Here is a 13,334-nt window from a genome sequence, read left to right on the forward strand (position 1 = left end):
GCACTTGATAGTGTCCGCTTCGAGTGCGGGAGGTTGTGGGTTCGATCCCTGGTCGTGTCATACCAAAGACATAAAAAATGGTACTGTAGTAGCTTCCTCGCTTGGCGCTCAGCATTAAGAGAGTAGTGCTAGGACTGGTCAGCCCGGTGTCAGTATAATGTGACTGGGTGGGGTATCATGTCACATGTCTATGGCGTGATATTCCAGTGAGGCAGCACTATAAAGTTGGGTATTGTGCTCATTGCTACAAGTAGACACCGTCGTTCATATGACTGAAAAATTGTTGAAAAAGACGTTAAACCCGAACACACACACACACATTGCACTTGATCATCATTAACTTGTGATAGTTTTTATCACTTAAACGACATTGTTCAGGTCTGAATATTTTCCTGCAAAACTAAACAGTCGTTCTACTGGAGCTGATGATGATGGGATTGAAAGATAGTATGCTGCCATCCGTGCCAAAGTTGGAAAGCAGATCTCTTTTTCTTTCCAGTAATGTAACGGGTTTGATTTCAGATGTTCAATTTCTTCTGCTGGGTATGAGTTTACTTCAGTTCTTGTTCATCGACTGATTTTTTAAACATTCTGGAAGCCTCAGTCAATACCATTTCTGTCATAACCATGGTTGTGTCAGGCTCACATTACTGCATCTTAAATCTGGGATCCAGTATTGCTAACATTTTGAACAAGTCATCATTTTCATAGTTAGAAAGACGCTTCTGCAATGATACTTTCAACGACTGAGTCATTTTATTGTTGTATTTGGAGCAGATTTTGTCCATAGCTTGTTTTAATCCAGTTGTGATGGGAATAGTTAAAATGGCCGTAACATTCACACATCTGCTTGTATTCTTGATTCTTAAGTTTTCCCTCGATAAATGTGTCTCTTTGCAGTCCCTGATAAAAGGAAGAAGGTACATGTCTAAAGCCCCCATCACACCAAACTAGTTCTCAAAACGTCCAAACCCGTCCTAAAATATTGTAAAACGGGCTGCGATCCGGCTAGAATGTTTGAAATTTGGCCGGAAAATATCCATAACGCGATCATAGTTAGTTCTTAAACAGTTCTCGATACGTCCAGTGCGTCTTTATCCCGTCTGAAGTACGTTTATAGTAAATTCAGTTAGGAAAAAATGCCCGTTCACCTCATGTGAACACAGTTTGTAGGCAGTCCAAGTCCGTCTGTAGTCAGGTTAAAGAAGTTTGTAACTAGTCCTACTTCGTTCCAAGTACGTCGAAATACGTTCCAGCTAGTTGTTAAGTAGACCAACTCGTTCTCAGACAGTTTAACTCGTTCTAATTACGTCCTCATCTCTCCCTAGTACGTTCAGAACGTAAATTGCAATCACGTTCTAGCCCGATGGCTATTAAAAGCCATCATGTTTCGCCCAGTTCTCATTCTCGTTTGTCTCTTCAATCTCTCAAGACACAAAAAAATCTACAGCAATAGGCAAGTATCAATATGACTCCAAAGAAAAGTGAAGCCAAACAGAGACAAGGTGTAAAGTGTTAAAGCAGTAAAAGACCAATGCCAATACAGTCTCCTGAGTCAGCCCCTGAACGTGAAAGTCGAGTGGATGAGTGTCGTAATTTATTCCCTGCACCTTCTGATGACTCTGTCTCCAAGTCCGAGGATAAAGGAGGACAGAGTGAGAAACCAAAAGGCATAAACTTGGCTAAACCTTGTGCCCAAATCTTGAAACTGTACGACAACATACCAACTTGTGTAGTTGTACTGCAGACGGGATCGACGTTGTAAGCAACTGTGAATAAACGTACTAAACGTACTAAAAACGTGCGGAGCGTACTGAGAACGTATTGTTAACTCTCAGAACTGTTTTGAAACGTATTGCAAACTTAGTATTTTATTTTGATCGTATTCAGACGGAATAACGACGCACTAATGATGTAATGCGGTCGAGTTAAATCTTTCTGTGAACGGGTTAAACGAGCTACAAACGGATCCGGTCGGTGTGCACACGTACTTAAATTGACCCCCGATCGAATTACGTCATACCACGTTTCTAGTACGATCGAAGTACGGCGGTTCAGTTCTTAGTACGTCCATCTCGTTTTAAGTACGTTGTCAGTCCGACTAACTGCAGGACGGAATGATCGGCAGACATTTTTGAGTAGGCTCAAAGTTCTGCAGCACCATTCCCGTTCAACCCCGTCCGAGCCAGTCCATAAAGTTCTTAGACAGACTGTAGAACGTCGCTACTACGTCTGTTTCGTTGCCAGTTTGATTTGATTATTTGAAATTAACATGAGCATCTTCACCAAAAAAAAAAAAAAAAAAAAAAAAAACTACACACAAAAAACCACCACACTATAATGTATTACCAGGCATTTATTTATTAAATCACAATTTATTTAAAGCTGTGACAAAGGAACTAAACACATAATTTTCATTTTCTAATATTCAGTATCAATGCTTCCAGGTGTTTTTATACAAAAATCAATACTATTGTTAAAAAAATGTGTCAACACTTACCTTCAAATGGGTTGAAAAGTTTGATATCGACAATGTACTCCCAGAAATTATGGATGGGCACATTTTACATTTGGCCTTTATGGGCCCAGAACTACCCTTGGGTATATCAAAATAATCCAGCGCCCACTTTGACATCTTTCAGTTAAGTGGTGAAAGGATTGTTTGGTTGCAATTAAATGCTCACAAAAATCTCAGTGCATTTTTTTGAAGGATAAACTAGCCTTAATCTTATATAAATTACCCAGGGGCATTGTGTAAATTGTTGGTATATTAACTGTTAAATGTCATATTTTCTCACCTGTGCATAATACCGGTACCTGAACCCACAGTAGATAATGCAGGTGACAGTAAATTATTGATCCTTGATAATGGCCAAAGGCACTGCCTAATAAACTTGTAAATAAGTTAAAACTATAATAAGATGGCAAAGTACATTTATCATACCTCTCAATTGTTTAGGGAAATATATTCGACTACATTGAAGTTACTCGAAATATTCTCCAGATGAAGTGAATATCAAATATATTAGATAATCACTTACATTGTAAATTTATATATTTATACTCTTAATTGTGTCATACTATTCCTTCAGTAATCATAGAGTAATCAAAAGTAACCATAATTACAGGCAGACAATTCACTGTAATTGATTAAATTACATTACATGAACAGAACAGAACAGAACAGAACAGAACAGAAATTTTATTTTAGACTTGAGCATTATGCTCCTCGTCAATAAAACATGATACAATCAAATACATGTAATCAGATTGAGGTTAATAATCAAATACATTTGAATACTTGCATTTGAGTAATCAATTACAGGTGATTACAATTACGGTATTCGATTACCTCAAGCCTGCCCATCAAAAGACTCAAATTAAACAAATTGAACAGGCACAATGAAATACAGCTCGCTAGGTAACGAACCAACCGTATAGTAGACTCAATCCAACCGGCGTGACTCCAATCCTCCAAAAACTACAATGGCTGTCACTATAGTCTAAATAATGGGACCTCGGGTAGACCGATATTACATTCTGATATTTCACGTTGTCTACCTAGAGTCTCCACCTCTGATAATTCATGTGGGGAAGTTGGCAGTTACTTGCGGAGAACAGGTTTGTACTGGTACAGAATCAAGAAACACTTGTTAGGTTTACTGTCCGCCGTTACATGATTGAAATACTGTTGAAAAACGGCGTTAAACCCAAAACAAACCAACAAAAACCTAGAGTCTACTCGGAGGGGGATATCGACCAGTAAAAAAATATATAACGATATTCAACTCTTGAGTACAATTATATGGACTACCGTCACTAGGTCAGGTCAGGGCAGGACGTGGTCAGATGTTACTTTAATGTCATAGTTGTGAATGGACACATAGCAGTACCAGTCAATTACCATCCTGACTTTGCACACGTCAGATCCACACGGGGAAGTCATTGTCTAAAGTATATTCCATATCAAACTAGAATAAATGTGTGCAGATATTCTTTCTTCCCAAGAACTGTGATTGCCTAGAACTCTCTACCAGAAGCCTGTGTAACTTTTACAAGCATGGACGCCTTCAAATCAGTAGTCCAGCTTGTACTATCTGCACAGTTCTAAAAAGCGGACATTGGATGTACAGTGTATGTACATGATAGTCAGTTGGACTATTTTTAAAGGTGTATGGGTGAACATCATGATATATGGACAGCTAGTTGTAACACCAATGGTGTGAACTGTAAATGATTTTATGAATGGTTGCCGACGCATTTCACCCTACATTGGATGTACAGTCACCTTGCTATAGATGTCTATGTTGTGGATGTTGGCAAGAAACCACATTGAAGTCGAAGTTGAATTAAGTGGCTGGGGGTCTGTTAACCGGACATCTAGACCCGGAGCCTAGAGGTCTAGTAATCAAAATACTTGTACTTTTATGTACTGTGTTACCTGTGTATTCGATAATTGCCAATTCTAATAAGTGGTCATAAAGTTGCCGTTTTTACGTGTAGTATTTACGTAAAATAATCATATTGGTAAATATTTTTTAGAAATAGCTCTCACTCGGGTTGGAGACGTATTGTATATAAATTTTTATCGGCGATTTCCGTTAGTCACTGTTTACGTAAAATGAATTCAGCAACTTATGAGCACAGTCAAGACCTAAAATACTGTGTAGATGCGCCGTAAATAAATAAATAATTTAAAGAAGGACATAAGCTTGTTTATCATTTTAATCCTTCAATCCCGAGAAAACGCAAAATTGATAAAAGATCATTTACTACTCACAAATGGCTAATTATTATTAATAATTTATCAAATTTGCGATCGTGTTTAATTTTCTCGGGGTTAAAGGATTATAAACCCTTCTGTTTCCCACCACTTGCAGTATGTTTAAAACCATACACACAAAAAAGGAACGGTAACAAATTTTTGAAATCATCACTTGTTTTTGCTAGATAAATGACGGTTCCCTCTCTGCAAATACCATTCAAGTATTCATATTGATTACCGGAGCTCTAGACAGCCATGATACATGATACAAATTTTATTTAAAGTCGGTATTACATATATAGACAACATTAGCTATGTATAGCTATTGACCGACAGAAATAACAAATGTATATTTGATAACATAATAAAAGTGTACCTATTAAATAGAAATAACAACATTAGCTCATCACAGTAACTGAGTGAAACATTAGTTATACATACAAATTGGTTAAACCTGAAAATACATCAGTTAATCTTGGCCTAGGCCTAAGAACTAGTTATAAGCAAATAGGGGTTAAAAACTGACTTGAAAAAGAAACACTAATGCATTATCAGAAAATGGTTTAAGACCTTTACCACATCAAATCAGATTTGCTATGGACTGATTAACAGCTGCATTTCAGAAGCCAATAAAAAAGAAGAACAACTTAAGAACAGACAAATCATTATAAAATGTACTTGTTACAAACTAAAAAAATAAAACAAATCAATGAGCAACTAAAACATGCATAATACAAGCAACCAGCACATGCATAATACTAAGCACACTGAACAGTACAAAGGTTGGCAGAGGGCGGAAAAAAGCAGAAGTTAAACATAGAAAAGATAATTTAATTAGAGCAACAATAGCAAGGATAATTTAATTAGAGCAACAATAGCAAGGATAATTTAATTAGAGCAACATTAGTAGTACAGAAGTGGTGGGAGCTAAGTCCACATCAGGAGCCGAAATCCACATGAAGTGGTGGGAGCTAAATCCTCATCAGGAGCCATCATCCACAATTGCGAGCGATGATGCACAATTGATGAGGTGATACTTGAGCATTGAACGGTGTCTAAAGCGGGCACTGAGTGTCTTGTAATGGGAGGTCACTGCATAGGATATTTACATAAATTTATCAATGGGTTGTATCCCTTTTGCTTGGGGATATTTCCTGGGGTAGTACAAGCTATGGAGATATACTTTATCTTCTGGGTATGCCCTTAAATATGATAGTAAGTGTAGTCTTTGATTCATTCAGTAATCAGTCAGCATGAATACATCTGAAAAAGAGGAGCTTTTGAAGAAATACTATTATAACGCGAAAAATCCAGCATCTTACAGTGGTACTGCTAAATTGTTTTATGCACTGAAGATTGATTATCATGGTGAATTCCGTCTTCAGTTTATCAAAGACTGGTTGGAGAAGCAGGACTCTTACTCCCTTCAGAAACAAGTTCCTCCCCAAATCAAGAGGGCTCAAGTTCGTGTGAGTCAAATGAAATGTGGGATATAGATTTGCTAAGCATGGAGAATTTGTCTAAAGAAAATGAGGGCGTGCGCTTTCTACTATTCACTATTGATAAGTTGAAAGACTTGAATGATGAATCAATCAAGGGTAATTTTTACACGTCCGAATTAACAAAAGTAGACAAAGACATTGACAGTCTATGGTTTATTGAAAAAATATTAAAACGTAAAAGAAAAAACAAGAAGCTTTATTATTTCGTGCAGTGGGAGGGCTTTCCAAAGACATTTAATAGCTGGATTCTGGCGGATGAAGTCAAAGTTACCGCAGTAACGTCAGCATAAACACAATGGATCGTTATGTTTATATTAAAAGTGATGAAAGTAACGACTACTTTCCAGATAATGAAGTGTATAAATTTAAGATTGTTTTACCAGCTAGAATGTCCTTGCAGGGTATGTGGAAAGTAGCACTCGTGGAATTTCAAGCGAGTCAAAACTCTAAAGCGAAGAGAGTTATAGATGATCAGACCCTTTACATTTATATAGATATATGTGGTGAAAGTGTAGTCCATGGACATAGATTTCCTTTATTGAAACGACTTGAAAAAACAAAACAAAAATCGTTATGGCAATATCAGATTGATTCACCATTCTACCTTCCTATTAAAAAGAAGGACTTCAAAGAGATTAAAGTGAATATAAAACTAGGGAATAATGAAACTCCATCAGATTTGATTTCACCTTTGTATATGACACTTCATTTTAAACAGTATCCTTTCTTCAGTGATTATGAATCCTTCTAAACTATATGTTCCAAATCCTCAAAAGTAGGTCTCATTTTTTGATAAAGTCAGTAAGGGCCTAACATTAGTTAACCAGTCAGGAGGCGCCAGACGAGCACGAGTGATATCAGTGGAGTCTTCAAGTGGGAAACAAAGTACTACTCAATTGCCTATAAAAGTAGTATCACCTGCAGAACAAACCGTGCAACAAGCCAAAAGTGAACTAGAGAGAGAGAATATAAAACCATCTGCTGTAGTAGATATGATTCAGAAACCAAAATAACGTAGAGAGGAGAAGTACTGCTAAGAAAATCAAAAAGATTGGCAGACCGCAAACAGGAGGTGCTAAAAAGTGGAAACAGAGGACAAATAAAAAGAAAAATAAGACAAAAAAGAGTGGTAGGAAATCTGCAACAAAAAAGAATAAAAAGCATAAAACAAACCGGAAGATTAAAAACTCAACTATCAGAAAAAAGGACATCTTTGGAAATTAAAATTAATAAAAACAACAGTAAAATAAAACAAAAGAATCATGTCAGTGTTTAATCCTGAAAGTTTTCACGAGGGACTTGTGTCAGAACTGGCTTTGTTTGATTTACCAAGTACACAGACTGGTGTCACAGATATCTACTATGAAGAAATTCGACCCATCTCTCAAGTATCAGACAGCATAAGTCCTATTGAGTTTAGAATAAGTGGACAAAACTCTGTGGACTATTTAGACATGAAAGGCACACAGCTGTATGTAAAGTTAAGAGTAAAAACGGCTGCAAATGCTGCCTTAGTGAGTGAAAAAGTAGGACCTGTGAATTTATTTCTCCAGGCCCTGTTTTCATCCACTGAAGTCATCTTACAGAATAAGGCCACTATCACATCAAACTACAATCCCTACAGGGCCTACATTCAAACAATTCTGAATTATGGACAAGATGCCAAGTCCCAGCTTCAGTCTCAACTCTTTTTCATGGACACTGCTGGAAGCTATGGTGTCACAAATCCTGGTGGGGCAAATAAAGGTCTTTTTGAAAGGGCTAAACGTATAGCCACTTCGAAAGTACTGGATCTTCAAGGGCCAATATTTCACAATATGTTTTCCATGTCACGCTATATGTTGAATCAAGTGGATGTCAAATTAAAGTTCTACAGAACGTCTCCAGAGTTTTGTTTGATTAGTGATGAAGCATCACCGGCCTTCAAAATAGAGATAGAGGACATTTACATTTTAGCCAAGAAAATACGCGTGAATCCTGCGGTCATTTATGGTCATGCAGAAATTCTAAAAACACAGAATGCAAAATACCCGTTCAACAGAGTAGAATGTCGTACTCAAAGCATACCTAGCGGAAGCTCTAGTTTCAACTATGAAAACATGTTCCCAGGTCAAAGACCTAATAAGGTCGTTGTAGACTTTGTAAATTCAAAAGCTCTGTCTGGTGACTACAAGCAGAATCCTTTTAACTTTCTAAACTGTAACATTCGAAGCATATGTCTATACTGTGATGGTTTACTAGTTAATGGAGCTCCTCTGAAACTTGACTTCAACTCAACCACTGGCGTGACGGATGTGCGGGCCTATGTAAACGCATTTACATCTACGGGGAAATGGAGAGAGGATGAGGGTAGTATGTTAACAAGAGAAGGATTTAGCTCTGGTGTAACACTATTCGTTTTTCAGTTGGAACCAAACTTCTCTCATCACGGGGAGTATTTGACACTAGCAAAGACTGGTACTGTGAAATTGGATGTTCAATTTCCCAGCCCCCTTTCAGGTGAGAAAATTATCAAAACATTACTTATCTTTATTTTCACACACGCACACGCACATGCACGCACACACACATACACAAACACATTGAAAATAAATAGCTGCTTTTTTAAAGTTTTTAAGTGTAAATCTTACACAGTTATGTTTTTTTTATATAGATATTACCTGTCGTATATTTGTAAAAGGAGTATTATTTTTGTATTAATAGATATTGTTTTCATTTATATTTTCCAGACACTGTCAGCTGTGTGGTATTAAGCGAAATTCCTTCTTTTTTCAAGTGGATTCTTCCAGAGATATTGTATTTGAATAAACATTTAAAAAGCAATGGATGCATCAGAGCTTCAGTGTTGTATTAGTTGTAATCCTGTTCTAAGTGTAAATGTACTAGGTGTATATGCCGCTGATCAATTACCTGTGGGCTTTTTTGCTTTACCAACTGCGTTTATAGCTAATAATATACATAGCAGAGAAGGGATACACTGGTCTGAATTTTATATAGACAAAAATAGACAAGTGAAATTTTTTTATTCTTATGGTAAAAGTCCAGTCTATAGCTACAATTCATCTTATTTTGATAACTGGATAAGGGACAACGCGCTGAATTTAAAATACAATACTATGCAAATACAAAGCAATTATTCCAATGTTTGTGGATTATATTGTTTATTTTATCTTCGTAATAAATTCATTGGCATGTCATTAAAGGACATACTCAACTTTTTCAGCCATAATAATTTTTCTCTTAATGATTATTTTGTATATAATCATATGTCACGCATATATTCAGATTGTTCAAAAAATAAATGTGTGTATAATCAAGTGTGTAAACCGCTAATAAAAATGATATAAACTTAAATGTTTTTTACTGGTTTATTGCTTATTTAAATCCCCATTTACATAGAACAGTGATAGTAATGTGAAGCTGTGGAAAAGAAAAACAAAAAGACTATTCATTTTCTTTCCTTTTAATAAAGTAATAAATAAACTTCATTCTTTCTTTTAAAGAAAATATTTATAATAACATACATTCATTTTGTGATATTTTATTTAAATGTCACGGGTGTGACACTACAATCAGCTATAAAAGAATTCTTGTCTTCGTGTAATGTGGGAGTACTTGTCAAATGTTCCAATTTATATTGCATTGATGTCACAGGTGTGACTTTACAATTGTCTATAAATAAACTTCCTTCTTCTGGTAATATAGAAAGAGTTCTACCTCTTTCTTCGTCTACCTGTGTCTGTCTCAAAGAATAATGCCCATAAGCAAGACTGTCTGTGGCATTTAGCAGATACCTTTTATCATCAAACGAAGACAGTCCATTTTTTTTTTCATTTCATTACAGTACAACTCGTGATTGTCATTTCTAATTGACGTTATTGTTACAAAATTCTGTCTTTCTGAAAACAAGATATCTTTATAGTTTGTGAATCTAAGATCCCTTTTCAAGGTGGCTTTTGCAATTCCCTTTGCTGTTTTCTCTTCTTTGTTATTATCACACTTAAAACTGTACACTTTACTTCTAAGACCAACAAAAGAAGAGATCGGAATTCCAGACATTTCATCCTTCATACTACCCACTTTTTTCTTATTCTCCTCACTATATAGGAAATGATTTTGTGGATAGTCCGACGTATCAAACAAGTGAATGTTTTCTTTCATGTACTGGTACACGTCAAATGATTCCACATAACATAAAATACAAGGTTCTCTGATCGCCAAATGTTTTTTTCAGTTTGTTGTAATAGAAGTCATACATTGCCCATTTACAAAGAAATGGAAGAATAAATATACAAACCTTGCCAAAACAGCTATTATTCATGAGCTTGTAGAAGTTCTTGGCAAAGACAGACTGAGCTTTCTTTCTTTGTTCAGTGTTAAAGTCAATGTATGGTCTCATCCAAGCGGATTGTGTAAATTCAAGTACTCTATGAATTTCCATTATCTCCAACCCCAGCTTTAGGTACAGCTGAAGATTTCTGTAGTGTACCACGTACTTCTCTTTATCCTCTAATGATGTAATCAGTTTTTCCACTTTAACTCTCGGTGGTAATACTTCATTTTCTGTCTTGTTATGCAGTTTTTTTCCATAAGTATTGTGCATATGGGGAAAGCATATCATCAGAAATAGCTTTTCTTTCCGGTGCTAGTTGATAGTCGTTGTGTTTATCACGAAGTTCGAGGGGATACCTCAAGTTAACTTCAAATATGTAACCTTTCTCCCCATCCGCTGGAATATTCCTAATGTCTAATTGATTTATTTCCCGTTTCTTTAAAAATTGAAAATCTGATGTTGGAAGAGGTTGTTGCATGGCGAATCCATACAAATTGCACATATCTAAATATAGAATGTGTGACAATTTCTTTTCACTATCATAATCTGAGAGAAGCGGATTATTTGCTTGTTTATATCTATTCGAAATTTGTGATATTCCACCTCGTATGCCTTTTTCAATGAACAGCACTTGATCTATGTCCGTCATCAGCTCTAGTTGCACACCCGTCGTCTTCAAACAAGTAGCCCAACTTTATCCAGGACTTGTGTAAAAATGACATGGTTCCAAACCGTATTGCTCCATACACATACTTCTAAAAGTTTCAAATACGCAACATAGAAGTATTACATCACATTTCAAGTAAAGGTCATGATAGAACCCCATGCTTGTCATTTCAAAATAGGCAAACACATCACACGCGTGCTTGTAATCCTGCTCAGATATATGTGTTTCGTTAAAGCGTGATAAAATGCTTCTGCTGGTGGTAAACAATGTTCATCAAATTTACTTTCACAGTCCATATAATCATACGGATACACTCCTTTTCGTAATAGCAACTCAGCATCATCAGAATTTGGGAATTCCTCAATAAGGTGTTCAAAGGCATCCTGTCCATCACACTTTAAATTTTCCACTAAATTTTGCAATGATGAGGGTAGAAACTGTAAGCTGTCAATGAATCTCAAGTTACCGAGGGAAAAACTCACATAGTTTTCTGTACTTTGAGCAGTACATTTAAGATTTTCACCCTTAAACTCACCAATACTTTGACAGATGATATGCGCATCAAACTTCTTCAAGTTGTGAAAAATGACGCACGTATGTTTCGCCTGCTTGCATTTCAAATTGCATTGGTTGTGAGCCATTCCAATAAAGTCCCCCGTTAAATGATCATGATGTCTTACAATTCTAGAGTGTACTTTTTCATAAGGTGTGAAGTCTTTTTGACATAAGCAACACTGCGAAGCACGACTTATTTCCTCTAAATATTCTCCTGTAATGATCATTGGTTCTATATTAGAGAGAATATTTTCAATTTCTTTTTGCTCTCTCAACAAGCTCTTAATACATTTTTGTGATGCATCACTCCCTCTGTACACCGCCGTTGGTTTAGTATATCTATTGTCCGCACAAACTACCTTGTACGCGAAACCGCAAACTTCAAGTTTTGTGGTAGACGTGGTGCTCGAGTGTGTAGGTTCTGGGAGACATGTTGAAACCCGCCTATTTAAAGTTTCAAAATCTGCATAAATCGTGAATGAAACTTTAAGTTCTTTTTCAAAGTCCTTAAATTCCAGTATAGCACTGTCACCAACTGCAGGTAGTTCCACCTTTTGAGCTTCATTTGTACTACAGTATGTGATGTGATTTTGTAGAGACTCACTACGTACAAAACCATGCAAACAGTATGGACAGAAAAACATTCTTTTGTTGTGCGACTTGCTTCTAAAAAGAAAAGTATTCAAGTCTCTTATGAGAACGTAATGAGAGACTTGACTATATTTGATCCATAGTAAATTCACATGATGTAGTCTACGTGGATTTGATGTGATGTTCAATGGAACAATTTCATTTTCTTGAAAGGCGAATACGTTTATTGAAATATTTTCGTTTTGTTTTTCAAATTTATCGATTTGTGTTATGGATACGGGATAATATATACCACTCATGTTCAATTCAATTATAAAGTTGCGATAAGTTTCCACTTTTACATCATTCCTTTCTGCGGGATGTAAACAGGCTAAAATGCACCATAGAAAACACTTCTCATCCTCATTTTCAATATTAAGCAAACTTGAGTTAAAAAGCAACGTTCTAGGCAAAGGTAGATAACTTGAGCCTGATAAAGGTTGATACTTAATGGAGTGAATCTCAAGTTTTAACACTTTTCTGAGAAACCAACCGGAGCCATCTCGCATATATTTCTCCAAGCTGGCATACATTTTCTGTAACGCTTCATTTAGATCATGTTCAGTAAAACCATCCAAAGTCAGTGACATATAAGTTCTACTTCTGAAAAAGGGGGTGCTCACACTGCTATCTCCCCCATTATCAGTACGCTCCATTTCCACTTGAACGCATAAGTTCCATTTAATGCCTCCTACGCTTTGTATTCTGGACTGAAGGTAGGTGAGAATTCTGGACCTCACGTTCGCAAAAAATGTCAACAAATCATATCTTTCACCACCCCCGCCCCTGGGAACGATAATTCTATTTTGAACTGAATTTTGTAAAGCACTCTCATCTCGCTCATTAACCATTTCATTGTTTATATTCAATGACTCTGGATTA

At 36.3% G+C, this 13,334-nt stretch overlaps 1 protein-coding gene across 1 annotated transcript; it reads left to right on the plus strand.

The window, feature by feature from the left end:
- The first annotated feature begins 7,529 nt into the window (after window positions 1–7,529).
- LOC123558311 (uncharacterized protein F54H12.2-like) lies at window positions 7,530–10,729 on the plus strand. The gene is made up of 3 exons (XM_053544548.1): window positions 7,530–8,766; window positions 8,997–9,013; window positions 10,502–10,729. The coding sequence occupies exons 1-3, from the start codon at window positions 7,530–7,532 to the stop codon at window positions 10,727–10,729; spliced, it is 1,482 nt and encodes a 493-aa protein (XP_053400523.1).
- The last annotated feature ends 2,605 nt before the right edge of the window (window positions 10,730–13,334 follow it).

The sequence above is a fragment of the Mercenaria mercenaria genome, chromosome 5, assembly GCF_021730395.1.
Source record: "Mercenaria mercenaria strain notata chromosome 5, MADL_Memer_1, whole genome shotgun sequence".
In the NCBI taxonomy this organism is placed as follows: Eukaryota; Metazoa; Mollusca; class Bivalvia; order Venerida; family Veneridae; genus Mercenaria; species Mercenaria mercenaria.